General features: G+C 37.8%; 1 protein-coding gene and 1 long non-coding RNA gene across 2 annotated transcripts in view; one reads left to right on the top strand and one right to left on the bottom strand.

The window, feature by feature from the left end:
- The window catches only part of LOC306858963, a 1,377,007-nt gene that overhangs the window by 224,687 nt on the left and 1,131,502 nt on the right, over positions 1–20,818 (bottom strand). The window lies entirely within an intron of this gene.
- LOC306858915 (uncharacterized protein) lies at positions 193–11,856 on the top strand. Its single transcript, XM_079399717.1, has 3 exons — positions 193–249; positions 760–1,259; positions 10,044–11,856. The coding sequence occupies exons 2-3, from the start codon at positions 827–829 to the stop codon at positions 10,742–10,744; spliced, it is 1,134 nt and encodes a 377-aa protein (XP_079255843.1). The 5' UTR covers positions 193–249; positions 760–826; the 3' UTR covers positions 10,745–11,856.

The raw sequence follows: 20,818 nt of genomic DNA, 5'->3' as shown, positions 1-20,818 counted from the left end.
CCATATTCACACAATACACATTATTTCCTGAACGGCTTGCCATAGTTGGAGGTGATTTTCAGCACACAATTAAACACCATGTATTTTGCTAAAAAAAAAATTATCCGACGTGTTCTGTTATTCATATGTGTTTTCTGTAAATACATGCACTTTCTTGGATTGTAGACACAGCAGCGCGTGCACGGGACTTTTATTTTGATTTGGTTATATGACGTCATAGAGCCGCGTCTGTGTTTCGGCTGAAGAAAGGTTTGTGTTTTTAATCATTTAAAGTGTTTAGATCGATGCGACGCGGTCAGTCTACTTCATAGTTTTACAAGCTTTGTAAAGTGAATTGGTTGTTGTTGAATGTAACATTGTAATAGTTTATATGAAGCGCATCCACGCGAGACACAGAAAACATGCGTCTCAGTTCGCTCCATATTTAATGAATCATCATAAACACGACCTGCGGCACAATGTGCATACTATCCATCCTACATTTTATGCTACATTAGTAATTTTCAGTACTATTTAGGACAGGTTGAGTGGATAGTATGCAGGGAGAGTCAATTGAATCAATGTTTCACAAATGATTCACTGGTTTGAATCGAATCTCCTGCTTAAAACAACAACAAACACAAACATGTGTGATGAACTTTTACAAACAATATACATTTCCTGTTTCTAGGTGTAATCTATCAAACTCAATATATTACTCATTAAATACCTCATTTTAAAACTAATTGTTAATTGTCTGTAAATGTTTCTTTTGTTCAGTTATTATTATAAAGTAAACACAGAAAACCCCTGAAGCAGCTGAGATCCACGAGACACGGTTATAAAGATGGAGTTTATTAAAGAGGAGAGAGAAGACGTGAAGATTGAAGAAACATTCAGAGTCAAACATGAAGATACTGAGGAACAAACAGAGATGGAGTTTATTAAAGAGGAGACTGAAGACATGAAGATTGAAGAAGCATTCAGAGTCAAACATGAAGATACTGAGGAACAAACAGAGATGGGGTTTATTAAAGAGGAGAGAGAAGACGTGAAGATTGAAGAAGCATTCAGAGTCAAACAGGAAGATACTGAGGAACAAACAGAGATGGAGTTTATTAAAGAGGAGAGAGAAGACGTGAAGATTGAAGAAGCATTCAGAGTCAAACAGGAAGATACTGAGGAACAAACAGAGATGGAGTTTATTAAAGAGGAGAGAGAAGACATGAAGACTGAAGAAACATTCAGAGACAAACATGAAGATACTGAGGAACAAACAGGTTGGTTTTCTTTCTCAAAGCTGAACTCATTTGTTTTGTTTTTGTACACTTTCTGCCCTCCTGCAGCTCTCTCTTCTTTCTTTTTTCCAAGTATTCCAGCTTAAAGGGGTCCTAGTATGCTCTTTTACAAAGTCTTGATTTTGTTTTGGGGGTGTACTAGAACATGCTCTCATGCTTGGTGGTTCAAAAATCACATTATTTTTCACATAATGTACATTATTACAATACCTTTCTCCCCAGCCTGACACAAATGGCTGGATTAGTTTCGGGTTTGATGAAGGCCCAAAATGTGTTGTGATTGGTTAGCTGTCCCAGTGCGTTGTGATTGGTTAGCTGTCCCAATGTGTTGTGATTGGTTAGCTGTCCCAGTGCGTTGTGATTGGTTAGCTGTCCCAGTGCGTTGTGATTGGTTAGCTGTCCCAATGTGTTGTGATTGGTTAGCTGTCCCAGTGTGTTGTGATTGGTTAGCTGTCCCAGTGCGTTGTGATTGGTTAGCTGTCCCAGTGTGTTGTGATTGGTTAGCTGTCCCAATGTGTTGTGATTGGTTAGCTGTCCCAGTGTGTTGTGATTGGTTAGCTGTCCCAGTGCGTTGTGATTGGTTAGCTGTCCCAGTGCGTTGTGATTGGTTAGCTGTCCCAATGTGTTGTGATTGGTTAGCTGTCCCAGTGTGTTGTGATTGGTTAGCTGTCCCAGTGCGTTGTGATTGGTTAGCTGTCCCAATGTGTTGTGATTGGTTAGCTGTCCCAGTGCGTTGTGATTGGTTAGCTGTCCCAGTGCGTTGTGATTGGTTAGCTGTCCCAGTGTGTTGTGATTGGTTAGCTGTCCCAGTGTGTTGAGATTGGCGAACAGCTTAGACAGTGTTTCAGTATTGCCCCGCCCCTTGCCAAAGCAGCAAGTTCATCAATATTGCCATATCAGTTCAGACCCTGAGAATATTGAACAAGAGGATCGCGCAGAACCTTTGCAGCATGGATACTGCAAGACATATTAAAGTTAATATGTTAATACTATAAATGTTAAGTTGTTTTATTTTTTTTGGGCTAAATCACGTTTTAGATGGGATGTCAACGACACCTTAAAAAGAACTGCATTGACTATGTACCGATAAGTGCAACGGGATTATGTGTTATGTTTATTGTTCTTTAATTCTATTATAACATGAATTGCAGTGAAAATGTTATACAGTTCAATGTATTTATACCATAGTCCCACAGAAATACAGTGTATTATAATACAATATAAAAACGCCGCACCGGGTTTTGATTTTGAAACGTGCAGTGCTCAACCAAGCGTTCTCCCCACCCCCCAACCATTTGAATTTCTGTAGGCGGGATTTAAAATGTGTGATGTCACAAATACAGGAAAACAACTTTGTAGTCAAAACGAGCCGTTCGTTGTAGTTCTTGAAAAGGTTTTTTTTTTTTTTTTAAACAAAATATCTCCCTTTGGAGTGGACTTTGAGTTTTGTTAGTTTATAGATCGTTTTATGCCCAAACATACAAACTACACACTGACTAAAATTCAAAAAGTGAAAAAGCATAATAGGACCCCTTTAAAATGAAATGAAGCAATACTTTTTTCCCCAAGTGCTCTATGTTTGAATAATTATAATGTCTTATGTTAGAATTCAGAAAAAAAAGTCTACAATTGTCTATTCTTTATTTCAGTGTGCTGGTTTAAACTAAATAAAATGTAACTCGTGCTGGCAAAATGAGTCAGATTGAGCAAATGTTCAGAAATTGGTTATTTTTATTTTCACATTCTCCATTTTCACAATGTATGATTTGTTGTAATCTGGCTAAAAATTACTGAGCTCCACCCGTTTGAAAGTCAGTTCTGAGAAAAATGAAGTTCAGGTTTTCTGCAGTAGACGGTGGGCCGAACGCGTTTTTCGTGTTGTTGATCGATCTCCATCGATAGAGTATACGCTTCTTTTATGTACGATATTAAGAATAAAATTTGTTGGCAATTCTGGTTTGATCATATATTTTCACAAACGTATGTTTTGATTGTCAATCTTCTTGGGCACATCGCGGGACAGCTCTAGTAGCTGAACCAATCGGATTGGAGTTTTTAACGTCGTTAAAAATACTAACCAATCGCAGACGGCCAGACTAGGACCCCGAAATGGGCGGGAGTGACATAGCGATAATTTTATGTTGTAGGCCTAACGTTGTATTTATATATCTAACATAAATTTGACACGATTTATCTTGGATATGGAGTGAGTGCATGTTACTAGCTGTACATCAACAAACATCATACCCTTTTCAGTAACAAGTTGGATCAAGTTTGTACAATGTTCTTTAGAGTGGGTGAATTTAAATACAAAAGAAAGCCAAATCGTCCCAAAAAGCTGTGGAAAAATATAAAATCACAGAAGGCCACATTCCAGATGTGCCAATTCATGTTGGCTACCATAGAGAATGCTACATGCAGTATGCTAACAAAAGAAATATTGAGAGAGCCAGCAAGAAGAAAGAAAAGACAGTACAGGAAGCTGAAGGTTTGTAAAGCAGCTTTATAAGTTAGTGGTTAGCCTAAGTGTAGTTGTTTGACGTCATACGTTTGGATAAATCATGGTGTAAATGCTTAGAATCCCTTTTAACCCCAAACAAATTATTGATATTTACATCTCAGAAATAGTGAAAAATCATACAGATATAATTATGTAATGTAATAACATATATATTAAGTTAATTATTATATGTTTATTCTTATAAAAGTCTACTATAGACAGAGTGACATCTAGTGGACACATATCGTTAGCCTCATAGCATAATTGCCTATAAGTCATTTATTTTAAATAGGACATAGGCAATTATGCTATGAGGCTAACGATATAGCGACTGAAAATGTGCTCCACAAATCAGATGAGCAAAACATTTAAAAGAGTTTTATGATGAACCGTGAAAAACAAAGGGCATTTTCATTGTTTCAGCAGAATTGATGTGTCAGGGCTTAGATCAGGTCAAGAAGATGTCTCACAGCAGGGCTGAGGATCTGGGATTACCTGGGGAAACAGATTAGCAGAGTTGTAAACAGTGTAGTAAAATTATTGGTTCACGGTCTAATAAATGAGGATTTACACACACACACACATACATACATACACACACATATATATATATATATATATATACATATACACACACACACATATACAGTGGCTTGCAAAAGTATTCGGCCCCCTTGAACTTTTCCACATTTTGTCACATTACAGCCACAAACATGAATCAATTTTATTGGAATTCCACGTGAAAGACCAATACAAAGTGGTGTACACGTGAGAAGTGGAACGAAAATCATACATGATTCCAAACATTTTTTACAAATAAATAACTGAAAAGTGGGGTGTGCGTAATTATTCAGCCCCCTTTGGTCTGAGTGCAGTCAGTTGCCCATAGACATTGCCTGATGAGTGCTAATGACTAAATAGAGTGCACCTGTGTGTAATCTAATGTCAGTACAAATACAGCTGCTCTGTGATGGCCTCAGAGGTTGTCTAAGAGAATATTGGGAGCAACAACACCATGAAGTCCAAAGAACACACCAGACAGGTCAGGGATAAAGTTATTGAGAAATTTAAAGCAGGCTTAGGCTACAAAAAGATTTCCAAAGCCTTGAACATCCCACGGAGCACTGTTCAAACGATCATTCAGAAATGGAAGGAGTATGGCACAACTGTAAACCTACCAAGACAAGGCCGTCCACCTAAACTCACAGGTCGAACAAGGAGAGCGCTGATCAGAAATGCAGCCAAGAGGCCCATGGTGACTCTGGACGAGCTGCAGAGATCTACAGCTCAGGTGGGGGAATCTGTCCATAGGACAACTATTAGTCGTGCACCGACTTGACACTGCCAACACACGGATACGTGTTCAGAAAAAAATTATTTAGTTTATGTGAAAAAAGCAGCTACTCTATCCTCGAGGATCTATCATTTCAAAAACTAAAGCAGATAGCAGCGTTTGGCCCACCGTCTACAGGTTCCAAAGCAAAATCACAAAGCAACAGTGCATTGTTTCCTCCACTTCCTTTCTTAATATGAATTACTATTGTGACGAGTCGGCTGCCTCCCCCCTGTCCATCATCACCACCCCGTCCCGTATGTGCCGCCCTTCACCAGGCTCCCGACGGGAGTGTGTGTGTGAGAGAGAGGAGGGGCGCTGAACACGCAGGGCTGGCGGCGTGTGATGAGGCGCACCTGACGTGAATAGAGCCTCATCACCGCCGCTGTTTAAACGCCGAGCGCGCCTCTCCTCGGGAGACCGGTCTCTTCCCCGTGCATGCACGCTGGTGTCCTCGTGGGTCCAGGAAGGGAACGTCGAGGAGGACTGCCGCACCCGTTAGGCGGCTGACGGGCCAGGATGCCGGGCCGCCGAATCCCCCAGAAGCGCCGGGAACCCAGGAGATGGACGAAGCCGCGCAAGAGACGCCGCCGCCGCCGCCACTCGCTCCCGGCCCCGAGAGGGGAGCGCGTGCGGCCACCGGACTCCGCCCCTTCCCTGGACCCTTCCCTGACGAACACTATCCTCCTTCACTAGCCCCGCGGCACAACGAGGACACCAGATTCCCCGTTTATTTGGACACTTTTCCCCCTTTGGACACTTTTGTACATTTTATTGTTTAATAAAAACCTCTCCGAGGCTTGACGCCACACCCACTGTGTCTGTCGTTGGCTCCTCTCGCCACACTATATTAATAATTACAATAGCCATTTTTATTTTATCTTTATTATTAAACATTAAGATGCAATAAAATAACAGTAGAATAAACACAAGAAAGAAACCATTAGTGCGCGCATTTTTCATTTTACATCTAAACAAAAGCATTCAAATTAGAAAAACAAATAATCAAAGGTAAAAATCACTTGAGTGTGATCATTACAAATAAAGGGATAGTTCACCCTATAATGAAAATTCTGTCATTATGTACATACCCTCATGTTGTTCAAAACCCATACCTTCGTTCATCTTCAGAACCCAAATTAAGATATTTTTGATGAAATCTGAGAAATTTATGACCCTGCATAGACAACATGATGGATGTGCATGTTACGTAAGCAGCAGCGCTATGTGGAGACCTGTGCGAGACAGATTTTTCAGTCCCGCTCCCGCATTATATTATCATATTAATTTATGAGTATGTCATGATCTATAGTGTCGAACGCAGCACTAAGATCAAGTTTAACTAGCAATGAGATGCAGCCTTGGTCTGACGCAAGAAGCAAGTCGTTTGTAATTTTAACAACTGCAGTTTCTGTGCTATGATGGGGCCTAGAGCCCTGCACAGGCTTCAAATTTAGGCCCTAGCCCGGCCCTGGCCCGAGATGCTCAGGCCCTAGCCCGGCCCGTGTCCGACAGCTTATCCGAGTCCGATCCGAGCCCGTCTTTTTTCCCCCCTTCTCCCAAAACAGCTTATACTACTGTTTCGGCTATTAACCCTCTAAGCGCCAAAGTCGCAAAATTGCGACAAGACGTCATACTTCATGAAATGGGCTGTAGTTCCTAATCTGGTGTAATGGCTCATTTGTATTCCCTTCCACTAGATGGCAGACATGTAGTACTTTGATTCTAGACCAAAATTGTTTGAGGAAATAGCAGAGCAAGTGAGCTATCGTGTCCCTGATGATGTCATAATATGCAAATTAGATGAGTATATTTACACCCCACATAAACTTTCGGTCATGCCCAACATTTTTCTAATTTACAGTAGATCTCTATCTTTAAGCCATTTCAAGCCACAAGCTTTTGAAATCTTGATGTCAAAATCCAGCATTTTTTCCAAAAAACCCTGGCGCCTAAAGGGTTAAAGTAGTTCAATTTAGTATGTAATGGCAAAATGATTATATTTCGTTTAGTTTTGTTATGAAGTTAATTTAGAGAAACGTTATGTTTGCTGTGGCTTTGCAGCAAGCTTTAGCCTATTGCGTGCATTTGAACGCAGAACTATTCAGCTGCGCTGAAGTCACTTGAGCACCTGCTGCTGTGGGACACTAAACACCATCGAGCTGCTCTCAGTTGCGGCAGCACGGTCTCCTGTTGTTTCCACCAGCGCGGCAATTTTTTTTCATCATGGATGTCTAAAATATAAAAATAAGAAGAGACCTAAAACAGGCCCGAAGCCCGGCCCGCGTCTGAATTTTGACGTCAAAATTGGCCCGGCCCTAGGGGCGTAAAAAAGTCGAGGCCCGTCGGGCCCAGGTCAAAATCCAGGGCTCTAATGGGGCCTGAAACCTGACTGAAATTCTTCATAGAGATAATTTTTTTGCAGGAAGGAGCACAACTGAGCAGACACCACTTTTTCTAAAATTGTGGACATAAATGGAAGATTTGAAATGGGTCTGTAATTTGCCAGTTCGCTAGAATCTAGTTGTGGTTTCTTTTCTTTCTTCATTTGTGGTGATTTTAATATATATATATATATATATATATATATATATATATATATATATATATATATATATATACTTTTTCTTAATATTTAGTTTATTATTAATGTTATATTATGTTTGTAATATTTTAATGTAACCCATATATATATATATATATATATATATATATATATATATATATATATATATATATATATATACAGTGTTGGGTGTAACGCGTTACTAAGTAACGCGTTACTGTAATTAAATTACTTATCCACTGAAAAAGTAAAGTAAGGGATTACTGTTCATTTTTAGGTAATTTAATTACAGTTACTTATAAAGTACTTGCGTTACATACAGTAAATAATTTCAACAGTTCTAAAAGCAATATTGAATTTGAAATCTAAATTTACCGTCTAAAGATATTGAATGCAGCGGCTTTAACCCTCCGCGTGCGGGTGCGTTCACTTTCAGATTTTCCTGATTCACAGAGAAACCTTAAATACTCAAATCAGGGCCGGCACCAAGAGGGGGGCATTCGCGGGCAGAGTTACGGTGCCCCCCACTTTCCATCCTCTCCCCTTCTTGCTGAACGTGATCGTTTCAAAAGCGAAAGTGAAACCGGTAAAACAGCGCACATAAGAAAGCGATTGCACGCTTTAGCGAGCGTCAGAAACTGCACGCAATCACAGATTGCACGCTTCCCATCCCACCCCGAACCCCCACCACCACCACCCGCCACACACACACACAAAACGTGATTTGTGCCCCCCCCAGAAATTCAAATGCCCCTCTGATGGAGGTGCCCTGGCGCCGGCTCTGACTCAGATACATATAAGACTAAAATCAATAGAATCTAAAAATCTTGAAGTGTCTACTTGACACTTGAACGAATTCAAATTAAAAACTAATGTTTCTGATTATGCAATCCGTATGAAACTAAAGCAAGGTACAGTCTTTCCCGTGTCTGAGCTCATTATATGCAGTCACCTGCGCGCATATGCCCTCACCTAGATACAAAAAAAAGTAAAATATTAAGAAAAAAAAAAAATCATCTAATATTCATCATTTTTGAAAGAAGGCCTGCTATGAGAAATTTACCTCATAAGAACAGCGTGATCTGACATTATGCAGCAGAGAAGATCATTTCTGTAATTTATTCTTTCCTACATTAGTTAACGTGTTATTTTGACATAAACCTGTACAGATTTTACTAGTTGGGCTTTTCCTGAACATCTTGCCAAACTGAAATGTATCGTTTAACTTTTAAGCCTTTTTGTTATTCAGATATTTTGCAGAGTATTTCTATTTGTTAACCAAAGGTGGTTACATTTTTTTCATAAAAATGTTTAAGTATTACAGTTGTTTTAAAGCTAAAAGGCTAAACTATTCCATGTTTGACTCGAATTGAAAGAATATAGAGTTTAATTTCTATTAAGGTTTATAGGGATTTTAAGATATAGCCTAATTAGCGATTTGAATAATTAAGTTACTTATTGAGTAACTAAGTTACTTTTCAGATAGAGTAATTAGTAAAGTAATTTAAATACAATATTGATGAAGTAATTAGTAACTGTAATTAATTACTTTTTGAAAGTAACTTACCCAACACTGTATATATATATATACACACACACTTTTTTTTAATTTTTTATTATTCTACAAATAAAGAATGTGCCAAATACAGAATCCCTTGGACCTAACATATAAGTAAAAAAAAAAAAAAACTTAGACTAAGGGTGTATTCACCAGGAAAGTCCGATAGTTCACTTGCTTTGGTCCGGACAGATAGAATGTTCGTTTTTTTTGTTTGGTGCGGTTCGCTTTCACACTGCCCTTTTTGCAAGTGAACCAGATATTGTAAACAAAACCACACGTGTGCCAAGGTCATCCCTTAACTGGACAGAAATTCTCAAGCAGGGAAAACAGGCTAATCATTGAGATCTTTCGTAGTGCAATTTTTATTCTTTTACTAATTTTCTGTTATGTATACTAACGCAATATGAAGAAACTTATGAGCATCAAATGAGACAATGTCATCCGATGTAATTACGACTTGCCGAAAATAAAAATCTATGCGGCTCGGGAGCCGTGGGTTGCCAACCCCTGATCTAGGCCTTTTTCCCTCACTGTGACACACACCATGAGAATATTGTGAGCTCATAGTGACATCATTGTGAGATCAAATTGTTGACTGGGAATGTTTTGTTATATTGTTATTTTGAAGAATGTCTGTTGTTGTTCAAGTTCTTGGGTTACCATTGAATCCAGAGGTGAATCCTTTTTCCCTCCAGTGCGATGCCCCTGGGTACAGGATCTAGATGCCTCACGTCTAAATGTTTTGTTGTCTGTTTCTTTGTGCCATTAAACTGGTGTTAATTTGCATTTGTCTCTTTTTGCCTTAGACCTGATGGTGCTGAAAAAGGAGAGTGAAGTGCTGATTGAAATGGAAGAAAAGGATCAATGTAAGAATCGTGATTTCATAACAGGAGAAAAAACTTTTAGTTGCTCCCAGGCTGAAAAGACTTCCTCACAAAAAAGGGCTAAAAAGACAGGAACTACAAGTAATTTCACCTGCCAACAGTGTCAAATGTGTTTCAACCAACATGAAAATCTTAAAGTCCACATGAGAGTTCACACTGGAGAGAAGCCTTATCCGTGCCCGCAGTGTGGAAGGAGTTTCAGTGTGAAAGGAAACCTTAAAGTCCACATGAATATTCACACTGGAGAGAGACCTTTCATCTGCCAACAGTGTGGAAACAGATTCACTCTTAAGGGAAGCCTTAAAAAGCATATGCGAATTCACACTGGAGAGAAGCCTTACACATGCCCTCAGTGTGAGAAGAGTTTCACTCTGAAAGAAACCCTTAACAGACACATGAGAGTTCACACTGGAGAGAGGCCTTATCCATGCTCTCATTGTGGAAAGACTTTTACTCAAAAACAAGGCCTTAAAAGTCATGTTAGAATTCACAATGTAGAGAAGCCTCGGTGCGGAAGACGTTTAACTCAAAAAGGAAGCTTTAACAGATACATTACAGTGTTTCCTCTAGGATTTTTTCCAGCTGTGGCGGCAGCTGTATTTCCACTCACTGAAGATGAGTGACTGCGTTATCGAGAATGATTGTTGAGACGTCCATTTTCACATAATTCTGTATGCATGCGTCTGTTCAAACACAAGGAAATGCGAATGAAGAATGAACTCTGTGTTCGCGCGCGCTTATAAATCTGTGCGCGGGCGCCGTGTCCGGCAGCTGTGGCCACAGAAATCAGCGCACGGACAGTGAAATATGTTCTATTCGCCTCGTCTTGTGCTGGAATGGCTTAAAATTACTCAAATGTGTAAATTGGCAAGATAAAACACATACAAATGATAAACGTTCACTCTATGATGGTTCATTTGGGCAATTAGTCTGTTAATCACATGCGAACCGAACCTTGAGGTCTGGTCCGTACGGACCACGGATCAACTGCGATCAGTTTCACAACTACTATGTAATGTTGGAGGTTGAATCGAATCGTTACACATAACGTACACCACTACTATGATTACACTTAAGTTTGCGCTATATTATACTCACCTTTTAATAATTAGTGTGTGACTAACGTCTCCTCCACTATAAATTACCAGACTGTAAATGAATCGAGTGACGTCACTGAAAAGCTACAGCCGTGGCGGGGATGATTTTTGGTGTGGCGGGCCGCCACGGCAGAATGAATGTAGCGGAAACACTGCATTATAATTCACACTATAGAGAAGCATTTTACCTGCCAACAGTGTGGAAAGAGTTTTGATCAACATGAAAACTGCAAAGCCCACATGAGACTTCACTCTGAAGAGAACGCCTATACATGTCCTTGTTGATGCTAGAGGTCAGAGGAGAATGTCATCAGTAACGCATGGATATGTATTGTATGTTTATTTACACTTTGATTTGAACAGAAACCGCGTAACCATGCGATACTGATAACAGAAAATAGCGTACGCACTTTGTGTCCATATGAGTGTTATGGTTTCTTTTCTGCAGCCTGAAATATAAGAGCCAAATAATAAATGGAAGACTTGATTTTGCATTAAATTCTGCAATCACAAAATCTTCGAGGGACTGTTTATGCGTGGTGTGGTATTGGTAACTTGCATGTTTCATAAGGGTTTGACAACTGCTAGCTTGAAATGTATTGGAGTCCTTTCCTGAAAAAGTAAAGGTCATTGAACACAGAGTCTGACATTTTTGCTTCCGTTTTTTCGTATTCCTTATCCTTTCCTATCAAAACGCATGCTACAGTTTTTTCATAACTGGACTAATTCAGAGATGATTTTACTTGGGGACTTAAACTGGGACTGGTTTTCTCATGTATCTGATCCCTTCAAAAGTATTTGTGACTCTTTTTGCTTGGAGCAATTGATCCATCTTCCCACCCGGTTAAATCATAAAAATTCTGCTAAATCCACGTTACTTGATGTTATTTTAACTAATGCTCCTCATAGATTTTCTGCAGTGGGTGTTTTTTGCAACGATATTAGTGATCATTGTCCTGTGGTTTGCGTGAGAAACTGCAGGACTTCAAAGGGTAAACCTCGCCTTATTTTGAAAAGGCAATTTAAATATTTTAATCAGCAAGCTTTTTTGCAAGATATCTATAATAGTGATTTATATAATGTTTCACAGATACCTGATGTTGATTTAGCCTGGGATTTTTTTAAAAGTACTTTTTTGACTATATGTGATAAACATGCACCTTTTAAAAGATTTAGAGTGCGAAATAGAGATAATCCCTGGTTTAAAGAAGCCATATCTTCACTTATAAAAAAAAGAGATGCTGCATGGGCTAAAGCAAAGAAAACTAATAGTCAAATGGACTGGATAAATTATAGAACACTAAGAAATAATTGCACAAAATTAGTAAAAAGATCTAAGTGTGATTATTATTTAAATATGATAAATGAGAATATTAATGATCCATCTTCTTTCTGGAAACTGACTAAATCAGTTTCTGGTCAAAAAACTTTTACCAGTCTACCCGATTATTTAAAATTAAATGAGAATATAATTAAGGATAAAGAGAATATTGTAAATGCTTTTAATAAACATTTTATTTCGGGGGGAGAGACCCACAATTGTAGTAATTTAAGGAAACAAGAAAATGTGGAAGCCACTTCATGTTATATTACTCAGAGCCAGCAGTTTAATTTTATTCCTATTTTAGCTACTCAAGTTTATAAAGTTCTATCTAATTTGGATATAAAAAAATCAGCAGGGCCGGATAAAATAGAACCTTATTTTTTAAAAATTTCTGCACATCTTATAACAGAGCCCATTACATCTATTTTTAACTTGAGTTTAACCTCAAATGTTATTCCTCGTGCATGGAAATCCGCATCAGTCTTACCTTTGTTAAAAGCTGGTGATCCATCAGTTTTGGATAATTATCGGCCAATTAGTAGGTTATCGGTGTTGGCAAAAGTATTTGAATCTTTTGTCAATGATCAAATGAAATTGTTTCTAACCGAAAATAAAATATTAAATGAATTTCAGTCAGGCTTTAGATCAGGTCATAGTACTATTACAGCAGCTATGCTGGTTACAAATGATATTGTTAAATATCTAGATAGTAAACAACATTGTGCAGCATTATTTGTAGATCTTTCTAAAGCATTTGACTCTGTAGATCATAAACTTTTATTACAGAGATTAAGTTGTATAGGTTTTAGTGAAATGACTCTAAATTGGTTCAATAATTATCTAACAGAAAGATCTCAATGTGTCTCAGTCGAAAACTTTATTTCAAATGAATTAAAAATAATAAAAGGTGTTCCACAGGGTTCGATTTTAGCCCCAGTTTTATTTTCTATTTATATTAATGACATTGGTTGTGGGATAACCTCAGCTAGAATTCATTTATATGCTGATGACACAATTATATATACAGTAGCACATTCGGTGAATCAAGCCATTGAGCTCTTGCAAGAATCTTTTCAGTTATTGCAATTATCATTATCCAACTTAAAACTGGTTTTAAACTCAAAGAAAACAAAATACATGCTTTTCACTCGTCGCACTGAAACAGTTCGTCCTATTTTAACTTTACTAGGAGAATCTATTGAAAGAGTAAATTGTTATAAATACTTGGGTATATGGTTGGATGACAAACTAGGATTTCAGATACATATCGAAAAACTTTTAAAAAAGCTTAGATTAAAGTTGGGTTTTCTTTTTCGTTTAAAGAAATGTTTTCCTTTTAAAGCAAGAAAGAGAATTATACAGAGTTGTTTCCTTTCAGTATTAGATTATGGTGATGTGATCTATATGCATGCAAGTTTATCTTCACTTAAAAAGTTGGACTATGTATATCATGCTGCTTTACGTTTTGTGACGAGTGCCTCTTCACGCACCCATCATTGTATATTGTATGAACTGGTGGGATGGTCCTCTTTGTTTCAAAGAAGGAAAGTGCACATGTTGCTGTTTATTGTCAAGGCATTGTTGGGGAAATTACCTACTTATATTTGCAGTCTTTTATCTTTTTACACTTGTAACTACAGTACTAGATCCTCTGCTAAACTTCTTTTAAATGTTCCAAGAGTACATTCTGAGTTAGGCAAAACTGCCTTCTCTTATTTTGCTCCTTCATTATGGAACGAGCTGCAGAGTATTATTATGCTGGAATCACTTCCCTCTGTAAATATTTTAAAAAACCTTTTATGGTCTACTCTGAAGGAAACATGTACTTGCTATAAGTAAATCAGCTGGATATAGGGCAAATGATTTTGTTTGTTTTATGTTTTTGAAATTGTTTTATTGTGAAACTTTTTGTGTTGCCATTTTTGGCCAGGACTCCCTGGAAGAAGAGATTTTGTATCTCAATGGGACTTTCCTGGTAAAATAAAGGTAAAATAAAATAAAAATAAAAAAATACAGATGTGAAAACATAACTGTACTGAAACAAGCAAATGTCTTGTATCGCAGCATGCAGCAGCTCTTTAGTGCAGACAGGGATGGATTGGGAGTAAAAAACGGCCCTGGATTTGCTCCCAAATGGGCTCACCACAACTACAAACAGTCGCTACTATCTCACAATATTACAGCAATCCTGTCGCATGGCAAATAACATCAGAAAAACCCATGGTGACCTTGCTGACAAAAACAATAGAAACCATGTCCACCACAGAATACCATTACAAACATTTCAAATCATCAATTTTTAATTAAAACCATTAAGTAATGGTTTCCTGTAATGTGTTTTGGGACATATTAGATTAGGATTTAGTGGCTTTAACAAAAGCCATGAATAGAAGGTGACCAATTACCAGTAGAGACCCACAGGCGCCATTACAGTTTCCATTAAAACCAATACAATTTTCATTATAACCAGTAAAACCATTACAAATTATGTGATGGTTTCTATATGTTTTTTCAACAGAGGATTGAAATGTGTTATTATATGAACTAAAATACTTGAAATTTACATTAAAAAAGCTGAATGCAAAATGTATATGACAATGGTAAACATAGACCAAGAATCTAGAAACCTGAAACAACAGAATGCTTCAGTTTGAGTATTCATATGTGTCTGTGTGTGTCAGATTAATCACCTATAGGCTACTTAATTTACTCAAAATCTCTCAAATGTAACCCGTTGTAGCATCGCTGCCGTCTCTTTATGAATCAATGGAGTATTCATGCCAGACAATGCGGAGTGATAAACAACGGTGGTCAATTGGTAATTGATAGTGCCTTTAATGAAAAAGCCTTTAATGCATTGGGCTTAAATCATTACAAAATAGTTAAAAGCAGATCTACGCATTTCGGCAAAAACAGCCTTCTTCAGGACACATCAATTTCTCAAACAGGTATTCTTAAACTGGTGTTAATTAATGAATCATTAATAACAGCTGGTTAATATGTAGATGTGGCTAAGACTAGTTTCTTAGTAAAAAAAAAAAAACAAGGGAGAGAGAAAGAGAAAAAGTTCCAACTACATGCTGTAGCCTATTGAATAAATGTGTGAATATCCATCTTTTTAAAGTCAAAGCTGCGGAAAGGAGTTAAGGCGGCAATCCTGCTCCGAAATTTAAGACCTGATTAAACATAATTCTATTATACAGAGATTTGTGAAGTAGATTTCCATGACTTTTCCAAAACTTTCTGGGTTTATTTATTCTTCCAAAACTTTTCCAGGCCTGGAAATTGCTGTTTTAAAATTCCATGACTTTTCCAGGCTATTCATGACCGTATGAACCCTTATAGTTCCTCCTGGTGGAATGACCTGCCCAACTCAATCCGAGCAGCTGAGTCCTTAGCCATCCTCAAGAAACGGCTAATAACACATCTTTATTTGATCCTCCAACTCTAGCACTCTCTATTCGAATTCTATTCTTTAAAAAAAGACCCTTTATGTCTTGCACTTTATTTGTTTTCTAACTGCTTGTTTTCTTAAAATTATAAATAATAAAAAACTAACAATAGCTTCTCTATTCTTTATGCATTCTATTTATTTTTTTCTTTTTATATAATTAACAAAAAGGCCTCTAACAGTAGCTTGCTCTGTTCTTTTTCTATTCTATCGGTTTTCTTTATTATATAATTAGCACAAAAAAAGTCGCTTTGGTTAAAAGTTCATTTGTACTTAATCTCAGATACATGTTTGGCTGTCTTTGGGATAACCAACACTTAGCAGATTAGATTTTTAGTGTCTGTTAAGTGTGTTTTAGTGTCTTTAGTGTTAAAGAATAAAAAGAGAGAGAGAGGAAAAAAAGAGAAAATAGTACATATCTCTGCAACAGGATCTCAACTGAACTGAAAATCACCAGAGAGTGATCATGTTAACTTCCAAGACTTGATTCTTGATTTGAGTTGGAATGCTGTGAAGCTGCAGAGCTTCAGAACCACAGACAGCAGCTGATCCAGAGCTCAGAGCAGCAGAGGATGTGACGACTACCAAAGCAACAACAGGCATCCATACATTCCAGTCATCACTTTATTGATGGTTTACTGCTGCATTTTCCGAAGTCTTGATATGAGAAATTACGTATTTCCTGACTTAATTGATGCGCAAATTTCCTGATCGATCCCCTATCAGTAGTAAGAAACGGTCAGACAAAATGGAAATTGATCTTGAAGATTTTTTAGTCCAAGGAATCCAAAGAAACTGGGATAAGAAGGCCAAGAAGCAGAGGAAAGTGGAACGGCGCAAATGAACCAAAGATGGTAAGACCAAAAGATCTTCTTCAAAATGAGAGCAATTCTGAAGTTGATGAGGAAGCAAGAATCAATGAATAAAAGAATAATGAAGTTAATGAGGGAAATAATTAAATTGCATGAATTCTCAGCTGAATTACAAACGTTAACAAATTATTTGGATACAATGGAACTCCAAACCTCTATTACAGAAGTATAAATGTCAAAATGCTGTATTAACAGTATGTGCTGTATATTCTAAGAGCACAGATATTGCTTGCTTTGTGGTTTTGATTTCTATGTGGTTATTTTACTTGTTTTGTAAAAGAAAGGTTAAGAACCAGGAGATGCATTTTGCAACGTGTGCAGAATGGAACTTCTAGTTAAACCGAAGCGTAAGGTGTTGCTCACACCTGACATAAGTGTAAGGTTGCAGTTTAGACGCATACATTCATAATCCGCACATGTTATGTAAGGTGTTGCAATTTTCATATAGTTTAAAATAGCAATAGGCACGCTTGCTACCTAGAGATGTTGTAATTTTTTCTATTGACCTTTTGACTCTGTCTTGATGTGGTGTCTATGGCAGAGGTTATGCTTCCTGCCTGCACGAGAGGAGGGGCAGACAGAGACGAGAGAGGAGGTTTTGGAAAGAGATTAATGCAAACGCTATGCAAGGCTATAAAATGCTTATAGAACGAATGTACGAGGCCGACATTCCGTGGTGAAGACTACTCGCTGTTATTTTTGTATTTGCTTATGAGTTTTTAATTAAAACGAAACCATTGTATTGGTGATTCGTTAAACTTTTAAATTCAGTCTCTGAGTAATTATTTATTAATGACCAGTTATCAGAACCTGAATTAAACCTTGTTTCGAGCTCCAAGTGGTCTGAACTCAGCTGAGTTAGGACGGACACTGGGAGAAAGGGCTTAAGACTCCTGTCTACATCCATCCAACTGAGAGCTAATTATAGATCTGGTGATTATGAATTGCTTTTGGGTAATATGGATGTAAATCATAAGTTTTAATCCTTCATACAAATAGAACAGAAAGTAAAAAAATTAATTTAAAAAAATCATACTTCGCTACAAATAGTCTTTCATTAATCTATTAAATTCTCTAAAAAGTATCAGCAATATCTGTTGAATAACAAGGTTTCTAGGCTGTTCTGACATGTCTTCAGTGTTGTGTTACTGGAGTAATATTCCGCATGCAATATATCGCATGCCTGAATCAATAAATACACTGACCAAAATCATAAACGCAACACTTTTGTTTTTGCTCCCATTTTTCATGAGCTGAACTCAAAGATCTAAGACTTTTTCTATGTACACAAAAGGCCTATTTCTCTCAAATATTGTTCACAAATCTGTCTAAATCTGTGTTAGTGAGCACTTCTCCTTTGCCGAGGTAATCCATCAACCTCACAGGTGTGGCATATCAAGATTCTGATTAGACAGCATGATTATTGCACAGGTGTGTCTTAGGATAGCTACAATAAAAGGCCACTCTAAAATCTGCAGTTTTACAGTATTCGGGGGGGTCCAAAAACCAGTCAGTATCTGGTGAGACCACCATTTGCCTCACGCAGTGCAACACATCTCCTTCGCATAGAGTTGATCAGGTTGTTGATTGTGGCCTATGGAATGTTGGTCCACTCCTCTTCAATGGCTGTGCGAAGTTGCTGGATATTGGCAGGAACTAGAACACGTTGTCGTATATGCTGGCCATGCAAGAACTGGGATGTTTTCAGCTTCCAGGAATTGTGTACAGGTCCTTGCAACATGGGGCCGTGCATTATCATGCTGCAACATGAGGATCTCGTCACGGTATCTCTGTGTATTCAAAAAACGATCAATAAAATGCACCTGTGTTCGTTGTCAATAACATACGCCTGCCCATACCATAACCCCACCGCCACCCTGGGCCACTCGATCCACAACGTTGACATCAGCAAACCGCTCACCCACACAACGCCATACTCGCTGTCTGCCATCTGCCCTGTACAGTGAAAACCGGGATTCATCCGTGAAGAGAACACCTCTCCAAAGTGCCAGATGCCATCGAATGTGAGCATTTGCCCACTCAAGTTGGTTACACCGACGAACTGCAGTCAGGTGACCCCGATAAGGACGGCGAGCATGTAGATGAGCTTCCCAGAGATGGTTTCTGACAGTTTGTGCAGAAATTCTTTGGTTATACAAACCGATTGTTGCAGCAGCTGTCCGGGTGGCTGGTCTCAGACGATCTTGGAGGTGAAGATGCTGGATGTGGAGTAGGGGTGTGCAAGAATAGTCAAAACATTTGAATATTCGGTCTGTAATTATTATTCGAACAATAAAAACATTATTCGAATTTTACTATGTTAATTTGCTGGCTGTGAATGCAGGGAATCCATGATAAATCCTAAGCAGTTATAACTACATGCACTGGGTGACGCTGTGGAGCGTGTTAAGTTGATAGTATTTGTTCACAGAACATCGTCATTTGCCTCATGAAGTTTGGATTTACTTTGATCTAAATTATCTTACTAAATGTAATTACATTTTTTATTTAGATTTATCATACTATCACCACCACAATGAGAAATCATGAAATCCAAACACAGTCGACTGAGAAAGACAGCTGTCCATCACTGCATTCACGACTGAACTCGGCTGAACTCCGATTGAGCCGAGAAGAGAGTTTATCTGATAGTGAAATTATCTTCAGGCATATATAAAGTTTTCTCGAGGGAGAGTGGTTTAACACAAAGCGCTAAGAAACTGTTAGCACACGTTATCTTTGTCAGCGTGTTCTTATTGTTATTAGACTGAGGAACAAACTTTCACCCTAGCATGTGAATATTATTGTTTCTCTCAGAATTAATACGTGAAACAATTTAAACAATAAATATAGGCTGACTCGAGTATATGTAGCCTACGTTTTGTACTGTAATTAGAACAGTCTGCATGATTTTTCCATTTGCTGTTTGATCTTGAATGCTTTTTTTAATGTATTTTTTGTTGTTGTTGTTTACACGTTTTCAACCAAAATAAAACAATATAACAAAACGTTGTTGTAGAACATTGTTGAGTAACGGCTAATCATAAGCTTGTTCACAAATCGTGACAAAAACTTGACAAAAACTTTTAACCTGAACTTAAAAATAACGTCTTTCTCATTAAGCCTCATTTAAATAAGCGAATATTCGAATGCACAATTTTTGGAAAATGCTCATCCCTAATGTGGAGGTCCTGGGCTGGTGTGGTTACACGTGGTCTGCGGTTGTGAGGCCGGTTGGATGTACTGCCAAATTCTCTGAAACGCCTTTGGAGACGGCTTATGATAGAGAAATGAACTTTCGATTCACGGGCAACAGGTCTGGTGGACAGTCCTGCAGTCAGCATGCCAATTGCACGCTCCTTCAAAACTTGCGACATCTGTGGCATTGTGCTGTGTGATAAAACTGCACATTTTAGAGTGGCCTTTTATTGTGGCCAGCCTAAGGCACACTTGTGCAATAATCATGCTGTCTAATCAGCATCTTGATATGCCACACCTGTGAGGTTGATGGATTATCTCGGCAAAGGAGAAGTGCTCACTAACACAGATTTAGACAAATTTGTGAACAATATTTGAGAGAAATAGGCCTTTTGTGCACATAAAAAAAGTCTTAGATCTTTGAGTTCAGCTCATGAAAAATGGACAAGTGTTGCGTTTATAATTTTGGTCAGTGTATATATATGTGGTCAGAACTGTTGGTACCCTTGGTAAATATGATCAAAGAATGCTCTGAAAATAAATATGCATTATTAATCCTTTTGATTTTTTTTTTTTTTTTTTTAAATCACAAAAATCTAACCTTTCATTGAACTAAAACAATTGAAAATGAGGGAAAATCTCATTATGAAATAAATGTTTTTCTCAAATACATGTTGAACACAATTATAGGTACGCCTAGAAAGTAAAATATCTATATATATGTATATATATATATATATATATGCATACTCCTG

Source organism: Barbus barbus, assembly GCF_936440315.1.
Source record: "Barbus barbus genome assembly, chromosome: 39".
In the NCBI taxonomy this organism is placed as follows: Eukaryota; Metazoa; Chordata; class Actinopteri; order Cypriniformes; family Cyprinidae; genus Barbus; species Barbus barbus.
The sequence above is the reverse complement of the archived record's forward strand: the minus strand, read 5'-3'. Positions and strand labels throughout refer to the sequence as shown.